The sequence below is a fragment of the Octodon degus genome, unplaced genomic scaffold (genome assembly GCF_000260255.1).
Source record: "Octodon degus isolate 3935 unplaced genomic scaffold, OctDeg1.0 scaffold00011, whole genome shotgun sequence".
Lineage (NCBI taxonomy): Eukaryota > Metazoa > Chordata > Mammalia > Rodentia > Octodontidae > Octodon > Octodon degus.
The window spans coordinates 9,666,790-9,690,388 of NW_004524587.1; the positions used below are offsets into that span (position 1 = coordinate 9,666,790).

General features: G+C 47.1%; 1 protein-coding gene across 3 annotated transcripts in view; it reads right to left on the reverse strand.

Moving 5' to 3' along the window:
* Nucleotides 1-4,643: 4,643 nt before the first annotated feature.
* Nucleotides 4,644-23,599, reverse strand: part of Pmfbp1 (polyamine modulated factor 1 binding protein 1) — a 55,236-nt gene continuing 36,280 nt past the window's right edge. For all 3 annotated transcript variants that reach the window (XM_023709133.1, XM_004626009.2, XM_023709134.1), the window contains 15 exons: nucleotides 21,810-21,920; nucleotides 19,592-19,718; nucleotides 19,346-19,503; nucleotides 17,176-17,416; nucleotides 14,760-14,949; nucleotides 14,443-14,596; nucleotides 13,692-13,859; nucleotides 13,290-13,427; nucleotides 10,991-11,155; nucleotides 10,237-10,404; nucleotides 9,795-9,962; nucleotides 9,208-9,311; nucleotides 8,594-8,668; nucleotides 5,429-5,664; nucleotides 4,644-4,894 (listed from right to left, as the gene is read on the reverse strand). In XM_023709133.1, the coding sequence (XP_023564901.1) occupies nucleotides 4,878-4,894; nucleotides 5,429-5,664; nucleotides 8,594-8,668; nucleotides 9,208-9,311; nucleotides 9,795-9,962; nucleotides 10,237-10,404; nucleotides 10,991-11,155; nucleotides 13,290-13,427; nucleotides 13,692-13,859; nucleotides 14,443-14,596; nucleotides 14,760-14,949; nucleotides 17,176-17,416; nucleotides 19,346-19,503; nucleotides 19,592-19,718; nucleotides 21,810-21,920 (2,220 nt within the window). In that variant the 3' untranslated portion in view covers nucleotides 4,644-4,877. The remainder of the gene's footprint in view (nucleotides 4,895-5,428; nucleotides 5,665-8,593; nucleotides 8,669-9,207; nucleotides 9,312-9,794; nucleotides 9,963-10,236; nucleotides 10,405-10,990; nucleotides 11,156-13,289; nucleotides 13,428-13,691; nucleotides 13,860-14,442; nucleotides 14,597-14,759; nucleotides 14,950-17,175; nucleotides 17,417-19,345; nucleotides 19,504-19,591; nucleotides 19,719-21,809; nucleotides 21,921-23,599) is intronic.

The following is a 23,599-nucleotide window of genomic DNA, read 5'->3' on the forward strand; positions in this document are numbered from 1 at the left end:
AATCCAGTGGCATTAAATACTCCGCGGTGTTGCATTTATCACTGCTTATCCATCTGCGGAACTCCGACCATCTGGAGAAGCTGAGACTCTACGCCCATTAAGTGCCAGCTCCCCTTCTCCCTCCCCCGGCTCCCTCCCTCCACCATTCTGGCTGTCTCTGTGATTGTGACTAAGACCCTCATAGAAAAGGAATCATACTGTATTTGTCCCTTTGCAGTTGCTTTACAGTAAGACCCTGGGTCACAAATGCTTCCATTTGCAAACAATTTGGTTCACAAGAAAAGCAGTTAGCATCATTTTACTTGCAAACTCCACATCAGGTGACAAACGTGACCACAGCCATCTTCCTCACACAAACACAAACACAGTCATCTTCTCCCAAATTGTAAAAAAATTACATTTGTGATCTGAGGTGCCATTGTATTTCAGTTAGCGTAGTAACTTCAAAGTTTATCTATTATAGCTTATGTCAGAATTCCTTTACTGCTGAGACTGTAATATTCTGTTGCATTTTTCTACTACAGTTTGCCGGATCTTTCAGTTGCTCCCATATTTTAGCCATTGTGAACAATGCTACTATGAAGATGCGTGTATTTTTTTATTATTATTACTTGTTTTGATACAGGGTCTTTTTTTCTGTACTTAGGACAGGGTCTACAGGGTCTCACTATGTAGATCAGACTTGTAGTGATTATCCTGTTTTCAGCTTTCCACGTGCTAGGATTACAGGCATGCGCCACCACATCCAGTGTCAATCGCTGTCTCAGCAGGCCTTGCGGGCCGAGCCAGCACGGCATACCGAGGATCAAACCTGGCTGCTACAGGGTCTTGCTATGCAGTTTGAACTCATAGAGATCCTCTTGTCTCAGCCATGCCAACACTGGGATTACAGGTGTGCACTACCACACCCGGTTCCAGGGCTGGCAGGGTGTGCCTGGGGTTCTGGGGGCCAGCATGGCATGTAGCACCAGGGATTGAACTTGGGAACTTGCGCTTGCCAGGCAAGTGCTTTTAGTCCACTGAGCTATCTCCTCAGCCCAAAGATGAGTATAAATAGCACCTTGTGACTTTTTAAATTAGGTATGCACCCTGAATAATTTTTTAGGAAGCCATCAAATTCTTTCATAGTAGCTGAACAATTTTATATCCCCATCCCCTCTGTGTATCCTTCATGTCCTTATCAAAATTGGTGATGGTCTGTTTTGTGCTAACCCACGGAAGGGAGTCATCTCATTACAGTTGCGATTTGCATTTCTCTAGTGATTGGTGATGCTGCGCATCTTATCATGTACTGATCGGCCATTTGTATGTCTTCAAAGAAACGTCTGTTCAAGACTTCTGCCCATTCTTGAGTTGGTTGTTTTTGTTGTTGTTGAACTGTAGGTGTTCCCTATGTTTGCTCCCATTCTGTGGTTTTCTTTTGCTTGCTAATATTGTCTTTTTAAAATTTTTTTTTGTCTTTTTGAGACAAGAGTTTCATTATGCAGTTCAGGCTGGCCTTGAACTCACTTTGTAGTTGCATGCTGGCCTTGAACTTGCAGCGATCCTCCTGCCTCAGCCTCTTTGAGTGTTAGGATTACAGGTGTGCACCATCATATTTGGTTAATACTGTCTTTTGATGCAAAAAAGTTTAAAATTTTCAGGAGGTCTAATTTGCCAGTTGTTTTCTTTTGGTAATTTGTTGCTTTTGTTTTTGGTAATTTATCCAAGGAATCATTGATAAATATAGTGTCCAGAGGATTTTGCCCTGAGCTTTATTCTGAGAGCTTTGTATATGTAGTCTCCTGTTTAAGTCTTCAGTCCATGTTGAGTTAATTCTGGCAGGTGGTGTTAGCTAAGGGTTAGCTTCATTCTTGTGTATGTGGACATTCAATTCTCCCAGCCCCACTTGTGGCAAAGACTTTCCCGCTCCCACTGAATGATCTTGGTACCCTCGTCAAGAACCGTTTGCCTACACATATGAATGCTTACTTCTGTACTTTCTGTTCTGTTCCACTAATTTGCATGTCTTTTTATGCCAAGTGTCATATTATGTTGACTATTGTAGTTTTGAAATCAAGAAGTATGAATTCTTCAGTAGTGTTCTTTTTAAAGATTTTTTGGCTATTTGAGGGATGTGTCTTGTAAAATTCTATGTGAATTTTAGGGAGGATCTTTTCTTCTTTCCTTCCTTCCTTCCTTCCTTCCTTCCTTCCTTCCTTCCTTCCTTCCTTCCTCCCTTTCTTCCTTCCTTCTTCCTTTCCTTTTCCTTCTTTCTTTCCTTCCTTTTCTTTCTTTCTTTTTTTTTTTTTTTTGAATTTAGGACAGGGTCTACAGGGTGTACAGGGTCTCACTACATAGATCAGACTTGTAGTGATTCTCCTGTTTTCAGCCTCCCAAGCGCTGGGATTACAGGCGCACACCACCATGCTCAGTCTCCATCGCTGCTGTCTCAGCACACCCCAGGGGCGGGGCTGACATGGCACACCAGGGATCGAATCCCAGCCACTGTGCTAGGGTGGGTTTTCTGTTTCTACAAAAGAAATCATTGGGATTTTGATAGAGACTATACTGAATCTATAGATTACTTTGGATAGTACTGATATCTTAATCTTTTTTAATCCATGAACATAGAATATTATTTATATCTTCTTTAATTTCAGCAATCTTTTTATAGTTTTCATGTCCTTGGTGATGTCTAAGTATTGGATTCTTTTTGATGCTATTTTAAATGGAATTATTTTTGTAAATTTCTTTTCAGATTGGTCTTTGTCCATAAGTGGAAATGCAACTGATTTTGTATGTGTTGACTTTGTGTTCTGCTACTTTACTGAGTTCATGTATTAATCATGATGTCTCTGTGTGGTGTATTTAGGGTTTGCTACATGTACGATCATATTATATATGAACAGAGGTAAGTTTGCTTTTCCAGTTTGAATGCCTTTTATTTCTTTTTCCTACTTAATTGCTCTGTTGAGAACTTCTGGTCCTATGCTGAATAGGAATGAACAGTGAGCATCCTGGCCTTATTCCTGAGCTTAGAGGAAATGTTTTTAGTCTTTCACCACTGAATATGATGTTTGTTGTGGGCTTTTCATATGTGGCTTTTATTATACCACATATGAAAATGGAATGGGTTCCTTCCATTCCTAGTTTTTTTTTGGTGGTACCAGGGATTGAACTCAGGACCTTGCACTTGCCAGGCACCTTATTCTACTGAGCTATCTCCCTGGCCCCCTAGTTTGTTGAATTTTGCAAAAGTGTTATTGTACACACATTTCTCTTTCCTATCAGGTGTTCAGATTACTTCTTAGGGACTCAGTTTTTTTGGGCTACTTTTAAAAAGCTCTACAGAAGGCAGCACTCAGCTTCCTCTTTTACTAGGGAAAGGACATTCTCTGGACCGTTTTCTGCCCAGCTGGGCTTTTGTGGCCAGATGCCTGGGCTAGATAACAGTATCTTTCTTCCTTCTTGCTCCCCATAACATGCTACCTGCTTGGTTTTGGCATGATCCCTCCACAGGGGGCAAAAATCAACTCTGAAAAAAAGGTACAAGCATTGGAAATCTGCAAAGGTTGTAATACATGAAACATTTGGAACTTACAAAAGTACCTTTTTAGTAGACCAGCCTGGGAATTTTAGTTGAACTTTTGTTTGAATAAATAATCCACAGCTAGTACTTGGTAGAAATTCCACGAGTACCAAGTTTCCCAGTCTTAGTTTTCTTCAGAAAATAATCCCTTATTCTAAATGAAATGAGATGGTCAGAAGAGCATAACAGACAGCCACGCTGAAACAGAAACTACCTGAGCCGCTTATCACCCTCCCTCACACTTCTGAGCCTGCCCTTGCCAAGTCCTGGATGGATCATTCTATGAAACAAATGACTACTTGTGGTGAATTTTCTTGGCCTTGATTTGGCTGGGGATGGAGGAAAGAATATTAAGAATCACTGTCTAGCTATAGGTTTCCTCCTTCACTTTTCCTGCCCCTCTCAGAAATGCAGGCTGTTTCTTTCCCTTGCTTTACCCTGGTAGCTATTTGTCTCCATTTCCTACAGACTAGAAATATAAATTCTAGACATGTACTCAGTTTAACAAAATCCTACCGCAATAAAATAGTTTAGCTGTCCTTAGAGTTTGTTATAATGGAATTTTACTTGTCTTGAGGTGGCTGGGGAGAAAAATAAAATTGTTATAAGGAGCAGTGTAATATGGCAGCCAGGGAGGAAGCAGGTGGCTTGCTCTTGCTCCGTTCCTGGAAAATGTGTCACCGACTTCTTTTGCTTTCAGTTGGGTCTCAGAATTATATTCTTTCCTGGAAAAGGGGTTTTAGATTTTTTCTTTTTTTTTTTTTTTTTTTTTCCGGAATGGGGATTGACCTCAGGCCCTTGCGCTTGCCAGGGAAGCACTTATTCTACTGAGCCATCTCCCCGGCCCACTAGATTTTTTTTTTTTTTTTTTTTCTGTTTAAAATTCTAGACAGAGACAAAAAACATACAAGGAGCTAATTATCTTTTGTTGGTTTAAAAATGAATTCAGCTCATCGACAAGCTTGCTTTGGGAGAGACCGATATCTTTTAGAACTCAGAGAAAAAAAAGAGACAACCGTGTTGCTGGCCCGGTGGGGAAGAGATGTGAACAAGACACCAAGAGCTCTTGGACACCGCTGTGTCATGTCTTTATTGTAGAGATTGGGCCTGGGGGTGGAAGTGTGGTTTCATGACTTGCTCACTCCCCGGCACAAAGAGGACTGAACTCAATAAAATGTTAGCATCTTGCAAAATCAGCTGGGACCTTGATATATTCCAGGAAGGGCTGATCCAAGTCAGGAATGATGGGAAATCACTGTCCTCTGGAAACTTGCACAGAAATGATGGTCAGGGAAACAGGCTGATTCTAGCAGTAGGAGGAGCCTGAGGAACAGAGGGGAAGTGAGAGTTTGGTCTGAGGAGACATGAACGATGTGACGCCTCAAGGACAGCTCTCGTGGCCAGGCAGCTCTGCTGCAGGGTGATGTCCTCCCTCTTGGTAAGATTCTGTCTAGAAGCAGCAGGAAGAGCAGTTGTGAACCCAGGCTGGGTGGGGATGGGGTGCTCGTGTGGGGTCTCAGAACTGGAGGGTGAGGCCTATTCTCCCTTTGCCCACATTTCCAAAACAAAAATTGGGTCAGGGGAGGGGATGGATCTGAGATCTGAGGTCCTAGGGTATCTATCACCAGCATTCTTAGGCCAGAATTGGCTTTAATTTGCTTTCTTCCCGTGCAGATGTGGAAACCATTATCATTGGTCCAGGGTAGTTAAGCCAGGGACTTGAGGTCATGACTGACCTATTTTCTTCTTCTGTAAATTCCTATTCCAGTGATCTTTGAAAAAATAACATCACACTGGTTTTTTGGTGCTTGGGACTCAAAAGGGGGACATTAAGAACAAAGGACATGGCAGACGCACCTGAACACGGTGGCACTCCAACATACTTGGTGAGGTCCATCCTCTGGCCTGTGTCCTGGGAGGTCTCCCTCCAGCCCAACGCACCACACACTTTCCCCCTTTGTATGGGCTCCAGTTTGCTCGGGCCTAGGGCTCTGCACAGCCTCGTGGCCCCAGCCTTCATTTTCTTTTCTTCTATCTCATTCTTTAGCTTCTTGTTTTCTTGCTGCAGGTGGACCATCACGTTGTGGAGGTGGCTGTGAAGAGGGGAGGAAGGGACGGGTTGGTGTTCGGTACGCTTGATCTGCCTGAGTCCCTGCTGGAAAGAACTGATAAAGGTGTATGAAGGAAGGGGCGTGGACGCTCAGTGCCTTTGGGAGCTGGGTTCTGATGCTGCGTGGACACAGAGGCTGCTGTGTACGCCCTGCGCACGCTGGCAGCTCTGGGACTGGGGTGTATCTGTTGGATGGGGACAGTTGAGCCTGACCTGCACAGTTGAGCCTGACCATACACATTGGAGTGCGTGTATGGTCCAGCCCCACACATGAAAGAGGTTGGAAGAGTCAGAAGGCTAAGAAGAGTTCTGAGCCAGGGTCCTTGGGTTCTCACAGTCGTTCCTAGGAAAGCCTCGTCCAGAGTTAACACCGAGTTCTCGAGTGCTTGACTGACTGGCTCCTTTTGCTGAAGAGCAGGAGCATAGATATATAGGCTCCGTGGAGTAATCAGGCAAATTTCCTTTTTTTTTTTTTTTGTGGTCCTGGGGATTGAGCCCAGAGCCTTGTACTTGCTAAGCAATTGCTCTCTCCTGGATCTACATCCCCAGCCCTTTTTTATTTTGAAACAAGGTTTCACTAAGTTACCCAGGCTAGTCTCGAACTTGTGATTCTCCTGACTCAGACTCCTGAGTAGCTCATTGTTTCCATTGTAAATATGAGGAAACAGAGGCTGCAGTGTAGGTGAGGGGACATATCTAACCTATTTCCCATGGCTCAGTAAATGACAGCTATTATCTATAGTCCTATTTCTCCAAACTAATGTTGATAGCAGGGGCTGACAGTGGGCTCCGAACCAGGACTTCTAGAGTTGGGGTTCTGGCCCTGCCACTTACTAACTGTGAGACCAGGGCCAAGTTACCTAACCCTCTAGTTCCTCACCTCCAAATGGCATCTGTATTTCCAGATAGCCCCTGACTTACCAGCTTCACAGTGGTGGGCAAATGGTACATGTTCAGTAGAAATGGTGCCTGGGATTTTTCAATTAATGCTATGGAGTAGGATCGGCTTTCGAGACGTTGGTGAGCCGCAGCACCTGATCCACCAGGGGATCCTGAAGGGAAATGACTGCTGCTCCGCAGGGCACCGTGTGCTGAGCAGTCATGTTTGGTAGGTGAGGTGCATAATGCATTTTCATTTGGATATTCTCTGGGGTATCCCAGAATACCCCATCTTAAGTCAAGGAACTTCTCTCTGTTGAAGTGATAAGGTTTTAGGGAGGCTAATGTAGCTAAAGCACTTAGACCATGTGCTAAACAATAAATGACTTGAGGCATTACTAGTAACATTAAAATATGGCGGCTCAGGGTGGGGGTGCGTGGCTGTAGTCCCAGCGCTCTGGGAGGCTGACGCAGGAGGACCACAGGTTTGAAGCCAGCCCAGGCAACTAAGTGAAAAGAAATATTATAAAAAGTGACTTAAAAATTTTTTAAAAAGTGACTTAGTTACTTAATTGTAAGATATTTTTTAAAAAGTTGGGGATATAGCTCAGTGTGAAGGACCTGGGTTCAATCTCTAGTACCTAAGACAAAATAAAAACACAGAAAGTGAGATTTCCTTCAAGTAGGATCAAGCAAAACTAAAAAATGAGTTCTTTGTGAATCAGAACTTTTTAGAACTTGGTACCAAATAAGAAAAAGCCTGAAATTATCTGATACTTCTCAGATTGTGCTAATGTTTAGTTAATCTCCTTGGAAAATGTTCTTTTGTCCAGTGAAAATGTCACATTCCTTTAGGGAGAAAATCAAAGAAGTGACACCTCAGCCTCTTCTCTGGGCGTACGCGTCACTCCCTTCTCTTTATAACCTGGCCATCTCTGAACATGCCCCTTTCTCTGCTGGAGGTGGGGTGCGGCACAGCCTTGGTCCCTGGCTCTCTGTCACTCTCTGCTGCGCTCATGTCCGACCTCTTGAGTATGCCACCCTCCCCACCCATGTCGTGGCTTCTGGGTCCTTGACCCACTTGTTGCAGTCATGTTCTCCCCTTCAGTTTACCTCACCTAAGGCCACAGCTGGGGAGAGAACTTAGCAACTGGGAGCTACAGGTGGGTTCCAGTCGTCCCAAGACACCTTCCATCCTTGGAGCAGGGTTTGGGGCAGCTGCTTCTTGGTCCCAAGCAAGCCCATGCCAGACTGTCCTTGTGTGCCAAACACCTTGGCATTTACTAAGCATTCTGACAAAATCTTGGGAGCACTATCCTAAGACTTGTCATCATCGATTCCCTCACATCCCCAAATCTCCATACCAGGTATTTAACCTGTTATGGTTTGTGCCTAGATGTCCCCCCAAAACCTCATGTAGTTATAGGTGGGGATTTTCAGAGGTGGCTACATCCAGAGTATGGGGTGCTGGGATCAAAGGTGCATGACTACTAAATTAGTCCATTGATGGTTTGGAAGAGTTATGGGTAGGATTAAGGGTGCCCCACCCTAGGTTTGAGTGCTATCATCCTAAGGGTGAGAGGTCTAGATAAGATATATGGGACAGGAAGAGGGTCCCTGGTTGCTTGCCCCTTGCTGCTTTTGCATGAGAAGACATTCTTTCCACGTGCCTTCATTTGGGGATTTCTGTGACAGCAGCTTCACCCATCCTGACCAGTGCCACCTGCCCTGTGGTGGCTGCTCTCCTCTCAGCAGTCCCCCAGGAATACCGGGTGGAGGAGGAAAGAGCATGGACCTTGTTGTACCTCCCCGCCCCCGTACTTCTGGAAGGGAATTTAGGCTTACTAAGCGCACACAATGTGCCCTCTGTCACACAGATGTAGATTCAGTACTGGAGCCGCTGTCCAATGTGCTATGCCTTTCTCCTGGATCCGGCCACATATTGAATGACAAAGCCACCCCTGCTCATTGGGTCCCAAGCAGCAGCCTGGGGAGGGCTGAGGGCAAGGTGTGTGTGTGGGTGGATGACTTACTCCTTTTCACCTGTCAGCTTAGCGATGTATTTGACCTGTTCACGGAGCTTGTTTCCCAGTTTCTCATTGGCAATCCTGTAACAGAAGCCACAGAGGAGAAGAGTGACTGGGTCCGCAGACTCCTGTGGGCAGGATGGGTGCTCCCTGACTGGCTGGGACATGGATGCTCTTGGCAAGGCTCCTGCCGGGTCCTGGATTCACGTGCCTCCATGGCCCTGTCCTAGGTTTCGAGCCCGTCCAGCCCGTGGGCTCTCTGGTACTGGGCTGCTGCGTACAATCCCTGAGTTCAGGGGAATGAGTTAAGTCCCAGGTCGGAAGAGGAAATCGGACCTCACAGATGGAAGCGCCCCTTCCCTTCCATCTCAGTGCTGCTCTAGCCCATGTGACAGGACTTTCCAAACCTGCTGGGAGAGCCAGGCCCTCTCCCTCTCATTCTCAATCCTTGTGGGTAGGCTGAGCTGGGACCAGTTTCCCAGCAGAGCAGGGTGTGTGAGTGTGTGTGAGTGTGTGTGTGTGTGCGCACGTGCACGCACGCAGTGAGTCTGTCTTCTAATTGCTGGCACGCGTGCGGCTCCGTGCCTCTGCCTGGGCCTGGGAACCTGCCCTTTACTCACTTCTGCTCTTTGGCCCACTGCTCCATGTTGGACATAATCTGATCGTTGTCTCGGTGGAGTCTGCAGGGGTCTTTGGGCACAGACTGTGCGGGCAGGCAGCAGGGCTTTCATACAAGAAAGAATTGAGACAGTCAGAGTATGGGAGCGCAGACCTGTCACCCTTCTCTTCCCACATTAGACCTTTCCTCCCTTTGTGGGAGAAGCAACATCTACTCTGCCGTTTGAGCTACGCCGAGCGGCCACGCCTGCTTCTCTACCTGGAGGTGGCACAAGTTATGGCAGACACAGCAGATCTGTTCACTTAAAATAATGACTTCTGGGCCAAAGGCAGTCAGTTACTTGCTCTTACAAAGAGTGCTAAGCTTTTTTTTTTTTTTTTAAACAGGTGTAAGAAAAAAATATCCCGAGGAAGAGATGGCTTCTTTCTCATTTGAATCAAGGGCCTAGGGCCACTGTGAGATGTGCTGGAGTGGGGAGGGGTGTCCTCTCCTCGCTCCCAGCACTGTGACGCCGCTAGGGCAGTCTGATGCCTGGGGGACCATGGGTTGCGTCAGGAGGGATCAGGAGGAAGCTGCAGAAGTGCCCACCTCCTTCTCATCTGCAAGCAGGTTCTCCTTCAGGGTGGCCATTTCCTCCTGGAACTCCCTGAGCTGGGTCTCTTTGGCGGCCAGCATCTTGAGGTCGTTCTGGTGCTGCTTCTGCCACTGCATCACCTGGTTGCTCATCTCCTCTAGCTTCTTGTCGAAGGCGTGCACCTGCGCAGGAGAGCAGAGTGGGGAGGCTGAGCCCGGAGGACACGGGGACAAAGACAAAGGGTGCCTTCTCAACCTTGGCCTTGTTGGGGGCATTTTATTCCTAGTGGCCAGCAGAGGGCACCCCTGCTCTGATCTTTGCCGCGTCTGTCTGAAGTTTGAGGAGTCAAAGAAGTGACGGGAACCCATTAGCCAAAGGGTAGGGCTTAGCGCTAAATAATTCTGGATACAAAAGGTGACCCTGTGAACCCCCAGTAGGAAAGCAGCTCCTCCTTACCTCGATCTCACTCTCCTGGTGGAAGCCTTGCAATTTTCTTAATTCCACATTGAGCTTTTTCATTCTGTCCTCATAAGCAACAATTTCATCTTCCAGCTGAGCTTTCCTCTCTTGGGTCTGTAACAAGTTTCGCTGCAGGCTCTTTGTCTCTGAGGTTGCATGATTGAGCTTTCAGCAAAGACAAAGGGGATGAGAGTGGTCATCACGGTGCTTGGGGCCTTTCCGTTTGGTCCTGCATGGAAAAGGTTCCCGTCCCTCCCTGTGCTCTGCCCTGGGTCTGTCTGTCTGTCTGTCTCTCCCTCTGTGCAGATAGTCACCTTGCCTAGGTTTCCAGAAAGGGGTGGGAAGTGACAGTTGTTTTTTTCCTGTAGCCTTCCACCCCCAGTCTTCTATTCCTTGCCCCATTTCTTATTTTCCAATCCAATGAATCAACCTACGTGCATGATCAGCACAAGGATGGGGTGTGAATTTCCCTGACGGCCCTGGCTTTGGAAAAACTTTGCTCCCAAATCACCCATGTGACTTGGAAAGATTTGTTAGATTTGGCTTCCATCTTTGTCCACTTCCCCCAACCCGGTACCCAAAAAGCCTCACTAAGAAGAAGCAGGCCTTCTGTGGACAGATATCCCAGCCCAGGTAAGCTCTGAGATGCCTCAGAGATAGGCAGTCATGCAAGAAACAGGCATTTGCAACCCTCACAACATCCTCTGTTTTGGCTGAAAACTACCCAGGAGTTGCGAGTGTGTGGCCTCACCTTCTCCAGCGTCTGTGTGAGGTCATCTTGGCAGGCAGCTGACTTCCTGGATAGGTCTTCATAGACCTCTTTGGTGACCATGGTCTGGAGATAATGCTTCTCCTTTTGCACAGCCTGCTCTAGCTTGGCTTGCAGGCTTGTTATGGACTCCTTCTGGTGGGATATCTTTGGGGAGCAAAAATATCACTCTCTGAGGGGCCGGGAGATGGCTCAGTGGAATAAGCGCTTCCCTGGCAAGTGCAAGGGCCTGAGTTCAATCCCCGGTTCCGGAAAAAAAAAAAAAATCACTCTGTTAGGATCCCAGATTCCAGTCACAAAATACTCTTACTATTGGAAGTAGGTAAAAGCTCAGCTCTCTGGTCTCCACAAGAACCCTCAGAGCAGTCTGTATATACTCCCATCTCTAACTCACTGCTGTAAATGTAAAGCTGTCTTTCTAGGCTTTCTTACATCCCTCCACCACCTTTCCTGTTTTATTTAGCACATCCTCCAAATACAGGAAGCATTGGAAGTACTAGGGCATGGCATGCCAACTATACAAAAAATCCCACTCACGGGCTCTGTGACTTTCGATTTTGATTTGGAATCCAGCTCTAGGTTATAGACGTAGCCTGGCATTTGTGTTTTATGCTCTCCCTAGCTCATGACATAACCCACTAGACAGTGTGCTCTGTGCAAGTGGGGCCGGGCGTGTGTCTTGTTCATTGCTGTTCCTCTATGGCTATAGCTCAGAGCACGGAACATAATAGGTATGTGATGAATACTACATTAAAAAAAATGCCTGAATGAAATATTACATGTTTTAGAGTTAAAGATCTAAATATTATTGAAGTTAGAGATCAGTTGAACACACAGTTCTAGCAGATGTTTGCCTAAAAACAACTTTATATCTTAAAGTTAGGTGGGTATTCACAGTATTCTTAGAAGGGAGCTGAGATCTGAGGTTCAAGGATCTGGTGCAGGCCAGGTTCTCGCATGTGCTTATTTCTTTGGCTTCAGTTTCTGTTCCCACAAATTGGGATACAGTAATTTTGACCTTTTCGCACAGTGTTTGTGATGACCAATGAGATGAACAGTGTTTTGTAAGATGCCAACTGCTGTATGGCTGTGAGTTGTTACCATGAACATGAGGGCCAGTCTTGTATACTTTAACTCCAGGACAGAGATTTGTTTGTAAGTCTGGAAATAGGAGGGAAGTCTTGAAGAGCCCTATGCCAGGCTTTTGTTGTTTGGTATTCTAGTGCGGCTGCGTCCTACTGTGGCCAAGAACACAAAACACTCCTTTGAGTTTTCTTGCTTTGTATCCAGTAACTGCTCAGTGCTAAATGAACGTATTATTACATTTTCAGGTGAATGCTGAATATCTTCAACCCTAGGAACTAGTGAGATGAAAAGTATTAAATTGGACTTTTAACCCTTTATTTTACATGCCCAAGTGATGAAATGATTACTAAATATGAAATAATTTGTTCTTCCTGAAGCATTTTTTTCCCATAGGAATTTCTCAACCAAACCAAACCAAACCAAACCAGGCCAGACTAAACCAAACCAAACCAGACAGGACCAAACCACAGAATCATCTGGGTCTGCAGTAAGCCAGGGGAGTCACCAGAGAAACTATTACCATTGTAAGTGCTTGATGATGGTGACTGATGTTCCCCAAAGCCTCTATAGTCCTTTGTTTCTGCTTTTTGCTGTTTACCCTGGAGCCCTATAAAACCAGTAGCTTAAGCCAGGTGTGATGGCGCATGCCTATAGTCTGTGTACTCAGGAGTGAGTTTGAGACCAGTCTGGGGTACAAAGGTAGCTTAAGGCCAGCCTGAACTGCATTGCGAGACCCTGTCTCAAAAAGACAAAAAACAAAAAACCAAAACCACCAGTAGCTTAGCAAGGGGAGGTTGGTGACTTAGGCAGTGTTGCAGCGCTTGGGTTGCCCACTGCTCCACAAATAACCCCTCATGAACTCATTTACTCGCAAGTGGGACTGACCCGAGTCATTCTTTGGTCAGTCATGCCCTCTCAATTCAGAGGCAGATGTTTCTTTTACATCTGTCCTGGAAACTTATGGCCCACTGGGTATGAAATAAGACTTTCCACCTAGGAAAGAAACATTTTTCTGGCTCCGAAACCAGGCCCTGAGGGCCACCCTCCACTGTAAGGGAGAGGTGAGCCTGCGGGAGCCATCACATGCAGTTGGCTTAGTTGCACTGCTATGGTGGAGGAAACACAGGCAGCAGATTTCAAGCCAGTTGTCATAGGGTGCAAATTCCTCACCCCTCGGGGCTCCCTCGCCACCTACCTGTATGTTCAGCTCTTGAATGACTTGCTGACTGGCGTTGTACTTGCTGATAGAGGCTTCCAGTTGCGTAGAATACCGCACTATCTCTTCTCGGAGATTCTCGTTTTCCCCTTCTAGCTTTCTCATATTCTCTTTAAACTATTCTCCAATTAAAGAGTAAAGCCCAGAAGAGAGTTAACCTTAGACTGCTGTCAGCACTCCTGCTTCCTTCCCCATGTGGTGCCTGGCTACACCGTGGTGTCCTGGGCCTCCTTGTTCCCTTGCCTACCCTCCTTCCCTCCTGGGCTCTGAGTATCCCTGGCCTCCGCATCCCTCCTGGCCCAGCTAGCTCCATGCCTGGCTCTAGCTAGCTCCACGCCTGGCTCTGGATTCCTTGTCAAGCTCTTCCACGATTCTCCTCACCGTCTTTTCCTTTCTTTTTTCTTCCTGTCGAAGAGTCTCGAGTTCTTCCTCCAGCAACTTCCCCTGTTCTTTGCTCTTTTTCAACTGGTCTTTTTTCTCTTCCACTAGTCTCTTGGCCTCCTGGAGCTCATCTTCCAGCTTGTTTTTGGCAGACAGTAGGTCCCTGTGCTGGGAAAATAAAGACTGGGCTGGTAGCAACCTACACTGTATTATATTTTAGAAAAGAAATCCACCCACTGGCACCCAGGGAAAGGCTGAAAAGAGTGTGAGGATAATTTCTTAGTTTTCTAGTGTGAGTAATAAAAAGTTTGCTTTGATGTTCTGCAACATTTTTTCTTTGTTTAATTAGACCAACTTACTTTATTTATAGATCCAATTTCCACAGCATAAGCTTTCTCTCCCTCTTACCAAATCTTTTGACACAAAAACCTCTTTGAATAAAGTGTTAAGCAATCTTTAAAAAGCACAAGAAGACTATTCCGGAGATCAAAGACTTTGAATTGACCGGCAAGGATGGCTTTTGAATCCCAGAAAGAGCAGTGTATCCTTTGATTATTTTTGTGTTTAACTCTGGAAGATGCTTGCTACTGGTCACAGGAGTTTTGCAGAGTGGCTGGGGTAGTATTCTAACATAAATCCTAGATAATCCGTTTGCGTGGACTGGGGGGGTGACATCTTCCCAAATAAAGACCTCTACATTTGGCACAGGCGGGGCAGATGCCACAGCTGGCCACCTCCTTGCCCTGCCTACCTGGTGCTGAAGGTGTCTGTTCTGATCTTGCATTTCATTCATTTTTACTTCCTCCTCAGCCAGCATCTTCTGAAGCTGCTTCCTTTCCTTGTCTGCATTTTCCAACTTCTTCTGGGCCTCAGCGAGTTCTGAGGTTAGCTCCTCCACCTGTTTCCTAAAGTAAAATGGCAACAGCAAGACAGACATTAGGGCCCATGTTGGCCAAGTGCAGCTGGCCCCTCGGGGACTCCCTGCCTTCCCACCCCTAGCAGCTGCCCACAGTGGTCCTGGCTGGCTCCCAGGGTCACAGCAGCTCTCTGGAGGTGAGCCAGAGGTACCTGTGGCGTAAGAGTTCTTCTTTAGCCTGTAAGGACTCCTTCTGCAGCTTCTGCAGCTCTCGTTGCTGCTCCTGGATGGTGTTTTCCTTCTGCTTATCCTGGTAAATAAAGTTCTTCAGTTTCTTCTCAGCATCCTCCAGGCTGTTCTCTGCCAGCCTGGCCTTTTCCTTATATTGTGCTGCTTGCTGAGCTGCAGAAGCCAGGAGACAAGCCGGGATGTGTCCGTGTATGAAGGAGCAGGTGTGAAGATCTGATTCTCAAGTAAAACTGGCTAGAGAGTCTGTCCTTCATGGTGGGAGCCACTTTAATTCCCAACCTGCCTTCACTTTGTTTCCTACTGGCTCTAAGGAGCTCTGTTAATTATCTGTTCTTAACTACCTTCTAGCCAGATTGCTTCTTCACTAAAACACAGCTATGAGGATGAGTGGAGCTCTCCAAAGAGCAAGAGGATAGATGGGGAGAAGGCGGGGCAGGCAGAGCAGGAGGGAGATTGGTAGAAATTACGCTGCATCTCCTGTGTGACTTATCATTAGGGACAAATCCTGACCCTTGCAGGGTTTAGCTTTTGGTGGGGGAATTATAATGAGCCCTTCTCATAGAGAAAATAGATGGTATTTATATGCTTAGTTTTAGTGCTGAGGGCCTTGTGCATGTAGAATAACTGCTCTACCACTGAGCTCCATTCCAAGCCTGAGAACTCAGGTGTGTGAAGCTCACATCGATAGTGAACTCTGGAAGAGAGATCCAAGGGGTTAGGACAGCTGGAGATGGACTTGTGGGAGGAAAGACGTGGAGCCTTAGAGAAGGGAGTAGGAGAGACTTGCAGGTGGGCAACTATAAGAACACATGTATGGGGAGGGGAATCAAGGAGAAATGTGGAGGCCAGATTTGATTGGAAATTTGATTGGAAAGGAAAATGGGTGGGATAAGGGGCCAAAGAGTGTAATAGGCTAGAGAGTCAGCAACTGGGTGGATAAGAGAGGGCTTCATGGACTTTAAAAACCTAAGAGAAACATTTAGATTTGATACAGTGAACAGATACCTGGTACAGGGACAGCATGCCTAAGAAAAATGGAGTACATCTGAGAAAGGCTCCCAGCAGCATCCTTCCATCCCATGTCATTGCCTCCCCTGAGGGAAAAGCATCTCCACAAGTTGCTCACTGGGTTTCTTTACCCCAGATGTGTTCCCTCACCCTGCAGTTCCTACTGCCATTGCCACTTTCCCCTGTTGTTCCTGGATGTTCCCCAGCAGAGGGAGAGGGAGGGCATCACTGCTGAAGTAGTGACGTGCCTCGGAGAAGGGGGCAGGGTGATGTTTCTAAGCAGTGGAGAGAGTGGGTTTGGTGTTGGAAGTGCTGAGTGAGGGGTGAGGATGGGCTGCCCAGGGGAGGTTGTTCTCTGAAGAGAAGACTGACGGCCAGTGCCGGGGCTCCATGTTTTGGAGTCATCATCAGAGTAACACAGCTGTGAGGAGGAGTGAGCGGACAGACGGGGGGGGGGGCATGGTGACAGTCAGAGCAGGAGGGAGAAAGAGAAACCAGTGATAAGATTTGTGGAAGAAGCAGCTGAGACCGAGACTTGAATGTGACTGCCTAACAATGTCAGGAGACAGTTAGGGAAGGGTGAGGGAGGAAGCCAAGCTTGGGAACTTCTTAAACTAATAATCACCTAATGTAAAACTTACTCTTTAAAATAGATAATTTATATATATATATATATATATATATTATTATTATTATTATTTGGTTGTTACAGGGTCTCACTATGCAACTCAGACTTATCCTTTTGTTTTCAGCCTCCCAGCGCTGGGATTATAGGCATGTGCCACTACACCTGAACTCTGTGGTTGGCTCAGCGCACCCAGGGGTGGAGGTGCATGCTTGTAATCCCAGCACCGGGGAGGCTGAAAACAGGAGGATCACTATGAGTCAAGCTGCATAGGAAGACCCTGTACCAAATACATTAAAAAAAAAAAAAGAATGCAGTCTCCACAGAGGAGCAAGACTAAGCTCCAGTGAAAGCTATGAATGTGTCTGGAGGAGAGAATTAAAACCAGGCAGAGAAGGGGTGAGTTGTGTTGAGGGAAATGGAGAAGGTGGAGAGGGATGTGCTGCAAAGGCGAATGCAGAGCCCTGCCCTCCCTGTGGCCAGGAAGGGGTGGGATCTTTATTTGACAACATTGAGAAATTGGTGGTTGTGAGTTCAGCAGCTCCTCTCCCAAACTGTGGGAAAGCCTTCTGAGAGGAGGGGAGCTAAGGGGGCAGAGAGAACCTCCCGATGGCGATGGTGGTGTTAACAGCTATGGGATGTAAGATGAGAAGGGGTAGAGTGGGGCAAGGAGGGGTCCACTTGGAGGAGGAGGCTGCTCCAGCCTGCTGGTAGGAGGGGGTAGGGCAGTGCCTGTGGGGCCTCACCTGCCAGCCTCTGCTGCTGCTGGGCCTCCTCGAGGCTGTCCCTGAGATTCTGGACCTCAGCTTGCAGGGCCTCGCACTCCACCTTGTTCCCGTCCTGCTTGGTCTCCTTCATGGTCATTTCGAGTTCCTTCACCATACATTGTTGCTTCTCCACCTCCATCTCCTTCTTCCTGAGACAGCTCTGAACCTGGCCCAGCTTCTTCTCTAGCTCATGCAGCATTTCATCTTTCTCTTGGAGGAACTGAGAAGATCAAAGCAGGGATGCTGCGAAAGGCCTGAGCAGTGGCAGGGGAATCAGCTAGAGACTGTTCTCCAGCCCTGTCCAAGCCACGGCCATCTTTTCCCTGGATGCTGCAAGAACCTCCTCCTCCCTGTGTGCTCCTTGCTACCAACGTGGTCACTTGGGATATTCTCAAGAAAGTAGTGGTGGCGGCGGTGTGTGTGTGTGTGTGTGTGTGTGTGTTAAAAGTGCAAGTCAGATCATCTGCCTCAGCTCAACACCCTTTCTGGCTTCCATCTCATTTAAAAAAGGTCCAATCATGTCCGCATCTTGTACAGCAATTAACCACTAGGAAGAATGTATGCAATGTGTTAATTACTGTCTCACTGCTATTTGTTTTTCAATAAAATTATGGAAAAAAAATAAAATAAAAAAGGTCCAGATCCTCAGGGCTCTGTGAGGTGCTCATGCTCTGGCCCCACGTGGGCTGCCTGTCCATTGGCCACCCCCACTCTCTTGGCCTGAGCTGGCCTCGTGGAGCAGCCCAAGCAGGCTCCACCCCAGGGCCTTCGCACTTGCCATGCCCTCTGCCTTTCTCAAGATCTTGCTGCGGTCTCTCACTTCCAATCTCTGACCCGCTCTCATTTTACCAGAAAAGCCTTCCATGGCCACTATAGCATACGTAAAGTAGCAACCAGGAAGCATTAGGAATTCGTTGGTTCCTGGCATTGATATGTTTGTGTGACATTAATTTTGTTATTTGTTTATTGTTTGTCTCTCCATGACAGCATGGATGTCATACGTTTTGTTATACTCTTGGGGCTTAGAACAAAAATTGGCATAGTGTAAATGCTCAAGAATATTTGTTGACAGAATATGCAAATAACTTTCAGCTGTTTATCCCGATGCCTTGCTTCAGTTTACCATCTTTCCAGATGCCTCGTTGTGTCTGTTGTGTCTCCTCCATCCTTTGAAGCAAAAGGCTTTAGCAGCTAGCTAGTCCATCAACTGGATTACATTTATTTCTTTATTATTTTAGTAAGGTGTCTACAGGGTCTCACCCTGTAGACTGGACGCATAGTGATCTGCCTGTGTTCAGCCTCCCAAGAGCTGGTCTCAATTGCTGTCTCAGCATGCTCCAGGGGCAGGGTGGGCACGGCAGGCCGGGGATCGAACCCCGCTCCCTGTGTCTGCCTAAGCAGGTGCTTTTATCTGCTGAGCTAATTGGCTGGCCCTCAACTGGATTACTTTTAATAGCTCTGATAAAAGGTCAAAGTTGGAACAGTGCTAACTCTAAGCACTTGCACTGGCTTCACGACTCTTCTGTTCTTGCTTCTACTTCTAGGCTTTTTTCAGCAACTTGATTCATGCCAGCAACCACAGGTCTCCAGGGCACAGTGCCCTTAACTCTTTCAAGCTGCAGAATTTCTGTATTTGTAAGCCGTGGGTCTTCTGGTAGTGCTGCAGATCAACCTCAGAGCCTAGAGGTTGCTACGCAGCACTTTACTACTGGGCTAAACCCCCAGCCCAGATATTTCTAATTTTAAAAGGTGAAGTTTTTAATAAGAGTATGTATTATTTTAGAGGATTTCCTCCCGCTCTGAAGCATAAAAAGGTACAAGGGGGGCAGTGCAAGGAAATGGGCCCCAAATTCTTTTCAGACATTGCAGGGCTGGGGAAGAACCTTGCTTTATGGGTTCTGTGCTTCCGTCATGGTCTGGCCATGACCACACTCATCTGTCTGAGACAGTCCTAAGCTGAGCCTGGCCCCGGGTGCTCAGTCCTGCTGTGCCGGGATGAGGCTGCCAGGCCGTCGCGGGAGGCGGGAAGGCACAGCCTGGCCCCCGGGTGCTCAGTCCTGCTGGGCCGGGATGAGGCTGCCCAGGCCGTCGCGGGAGGCGGGAAGGCACAGCCTGGCCTTGCCTCATGCCTGCCCTAACGGTGCCTCACCTTGTCTTTCTTCAAAGCGAGCTTCTGTGTCTCTGCGAACTGCAGCTGCAGCTCCTGCAGCCGGTGCTGCAAGATGGCGGCCTCCTTGTCCTTCCTCTCAATGTGGGCGGAGGTCTCCTCCCGCAGCCCGTGCAGTTCCAGCTCCAGCTTCATCATGTCTGCAGGGGGAGGGCAAGACAGGGCGCTGCTTTCTGCCCAGAGGCCTCTGCTCCTTCGGGCTCCCTGGCTCCAGCCTGCCTCCGTTACCCTTCATGATGTTTTTCTTCTGCTCCGACACGGTTTCCAGCTCCATGCGCAGGTCCTTCACGAGGTTCTGGTACTCTTCCACATGCAGGCACTGGCTGTCCTTCTGCTCCTGCAGGTGCTTCAGGATCTGGCAGTGGAGAGGAGCGAGGGTAGGGTGAGGGCCCTGGGCGGGGGAGGAGGGAGGGATGGAGAACTGGTCCTCAAGGGCAGGTGTCCCGGATAGAAGTCCCAACCCCCGAGAGACAGAAAGTAGGACAGGGGTTGCCAAAGGCTGTGGCAGGAGGGTGATGAGCAACTGCAAATGGTGTGGGATTTCCTTGGAAAATGTCCTGGAATTAGAGAGTGGTTGTGGTTGCCCAACCCCCTGAATATACTAAAAAGCAACATTGAATTTGCTTTGAAAAGCAAAAATGAATTTTATGGCTTGTCAATTATATATTGATTTAAATGATATTTAAAAAATGGATACAACAGACTTCTCATATCATACAAGGTGCACACAAAAGAAACCACCCTTTCCTCCACATAGTAGTCAGTCATCCATGGAGCCTGTATTGTATGCCAGGTACAGGCTTAGGTGCTGAGGACAGGCGTGCAACCAACAGAGACACACGTCCTTGCCTGCACAGAGCTGGCAAGGATAGTACAGTCTAGAAAATGTTAAACATTAACAAGTACTGTGGGAGAAATAAAAGAGCAAAAGGGGCTTGAGGGGCAGGGGTAGGGGTGGGCTTGTGTGTCACAGTTTTAAATTGGTCTCACTGAAAAGGGGGCTTCTGAGCAGGGGCTCAGGAATAGCGGGAGCGAGCCACACTGGGCATCAGAGGGCAGCGCTTTGCAAGTAGACCAGCCAGCCAGTGGCAAGGTCTTGGAGGGAAGATGAGTGGAGATAGGGTGGGAAAGGCCTAGCACAGTAGGAAGAGATGAGGTGGGAGCTGTGGGTGGCCACATTGTTCCAGGCTGGTTGTCCCTCTGCAAGAACTATGGCTTCTATTCTGAAGGATGAGAGAATTCCTTCCTCACTCAGAGGAGGCAGGGACATAACTAACTGCCCAGGCCTCAGAGGATGCTGGGAAAGAGGTTTGTGTGAGCTCAGTGTTGGCAGGAAGGACAGCTGCAATGTGAACCAAGGGGTTCTGCTGGAGAAGTAGGAGACAGTCACCACACAACCTAGTATGGCCTTGCAGGGGCTGTGTTGTTAACTGAGGCGGGGAGAGGACTGCTGGAAGAAGCTGTGACAGGGATCCCTGCAGTCCTAGCAGAATATCCAGGGAGCATGATGACTTTGCATACAGAACAAAATCATGGGGAAAGGTACATCTTATTTCACAGAGAAGTCAGCAGCATTTAAAACAGGACTGTTACCAGGTCTTCCTGTAGGTCAGGATAAGAATAACATGGAACTGATGTTGGACATGAGCAGATATTTGTAGTTCTAAGGTGAACTGCAAGGTTTACTATTGTATCCTCATCTCACCCAGCTTTCTGGGATTGGAAGACCTGAAATGAGCAGTCTCTGTCTCCCCACTGGAGGACCCGCCGGAGAGCTTATATGTGTTTCTGAGCTCAAACTTGCAATCCACCTACCTCAGTCCAGAGTGTTGGGATTACAATGTGTCCCCCAGCTTAGAATCAATTCTTGGTACTGTTTTGAATTTTACAGATTTTGCTAAAGAAAGTAATGAACTTGCGTTACTAATTTCTCATGTTTGTAACTTTTCAACTCCTGCTAGAAGGCTAGATGGTCCAATTCCTTCAGAGCTGAATCAACCAAACTAGTAGGAATATCTAATACTGTCACAATCTTTGGGACTTACCATATATTATACAGAGTACCCTTGTGGCAGGGCCAACCAAGGTCATACAAAAATAAACTATGATATTAAAAGCAAAAGATAACAAGAAAAGCCATGTGTGGTGATGCACATCTGTAATTGTAGTATTCTGGAAGGCTGAGGCAGGAAGACTGCAAGTTCAGACCCAGTTTGGGCAATTTAATGACTTAGAAAGACCCTGTTTTAAAAGAAAAAATTAAAAGGGCTGGGGCTAAAGCTCAGTGCAAAGGCCCGGGGTTCAATTCCCAGTAGCAAGCAAACCAACCAGCCAACCAACCAACCAACCAACCAACCAACCAACCAACCAACCAACCAGGAAACCCCACAGGCAGATCCAGCACACCCTGATCTCACCAGACATGAATAAGGAAAAGAGCGCCCACCGTTTTTACGTCTTCGCAGTCTTCTGATGAGCTAGGAGGATGCCTGTGTGTGGCTGTGTAGGAAGCAAAATCTGCTCGTAATTTTATCAAAGCCTCTTCACGCTCCAGGACCTGCAAGCAAGCCCAAGCAGGTTAGGGTGAATGATCCACATTGCATACTTAACTATAATCACTAGTTTTGCAGGATTTCTTTTCTGCAGTGTAAGTTTGTTGTTTCATTACATAATTCATTATGAACTTCCTGTGGGATTGGTAGGAAGGGGGAATTATGATTTTCATCTTCTATCAAGGTTGCCTAGGGAGGGGGCTGGCCAGATAGCTCAGCGGATTAAAGCGCCTGCTTAGGCAGAGGCAGGGGCCAGGGCTTGATCCCCAGCTTGTTGTGCCGGCCCCACCCTCTGAGCATGCTGAGAGGGTGATTGAGACTGGGTGTGGTGGCACGCACCTGTAATTCCAGTGCTTGGGAGCCTGAAAATAGGAGAATCACTATGAGTCTGATCTATGTAGTGAGACCCTGTGACCCTGCCCTGAAATTCATAAAAAAAAAATAATAATAAAAGGTTGCCTAGAGCATAGTGATTTGTCTCTTACCTATCAGTGGCCACATTTTGGACTCCTCTGAGCTTTGTTGAGGGTCTAGGTTATGAGGCAGAAGGTTCTCTAGAGGCTATGATAGAGACAGGTACCTAATCTATCAGAGGACAAGGTGCAGATTCCGAATTTGAGAATTAAAAAGTTTCTTATAGAGAGTGAATGTATACTCTTTTTTTTTAAATTAAAAAAACAACAAAGTCTTGTTTCAATATTGTGGTGTCCTGAATTTGTAGAAAACTATTCAGACAGAACCCAAGCATTGAAAATAAGTGAAAACTTCTTTACTCTTGTCTCCTTTCGAGATCCAGCCCTAGCCCAGGCCCAGTGAGTGTGTGGGAGAGTTTCCAGCTACCCAAGCCCAGGTGCAGCATGGGTGAGACCCTCTTCCACTCCCTTGGGACCCCCCACTCCTCAGTCCCCCCACTCCCACCCAGTGAGTGCAAACTTCTGCCACGTTCTTGGGACCTCCAGATCCAGCCCTAGCCCAGGCCCGGTGAGTGTGTGGGAGCTTCCTCTCCCCCCTACTCCACCTTGTCCCCTTCAGACTCAGCTCAGGCCTGGAATACAGGCCTGGGGTAAAACACTGCAGCTGCGATCCCTGCAGAGAGAGTAGGGGACAGAACCACCCAGCTAGTCCAGGAGCAGAACATCTTTCCAGAGGGGCACAACAGGATCACTCCCAAGGGCTGCAGCAGGAAGGAGCTGAACATAGCAGCCAGACCCAAGCCAGGCACAGCTGGATAAATCCAAACTTTGTAGATCTACACCTGAACTTCAGTAGGTGCTAAGGTTATAACTGCACCACAGCTCTACAACAAAGGTCAGAACACAGTGCTATATTGTCCCCCTTCACTTCCACTAAGGCAGGAGAACACAGTTGAAAATTTGCAGCACATATTTCTATATTATGATCAGAGATTTTCAACACTACATTATAAAGATCCTTCCCTGAAGCTCTTACAGATCTGCTTTATTCTTTTACTGGCTGCATGTTATTCTACGTCATGCATATCTCTGAGCATTTCTCTTAATGTCTTAAAATCATTTATCTACAGCTGGGTACCTGGTTGCTATATTGAGAGATTATAAATGCCTTTAGAATCTCACACCTAATAATGAGTAGGAGAGACGTATGCCATAGAGAATATGAACAGAAGGCAGGGCGAGTCTACATGACATTGGAAGAGTTGTGAAAG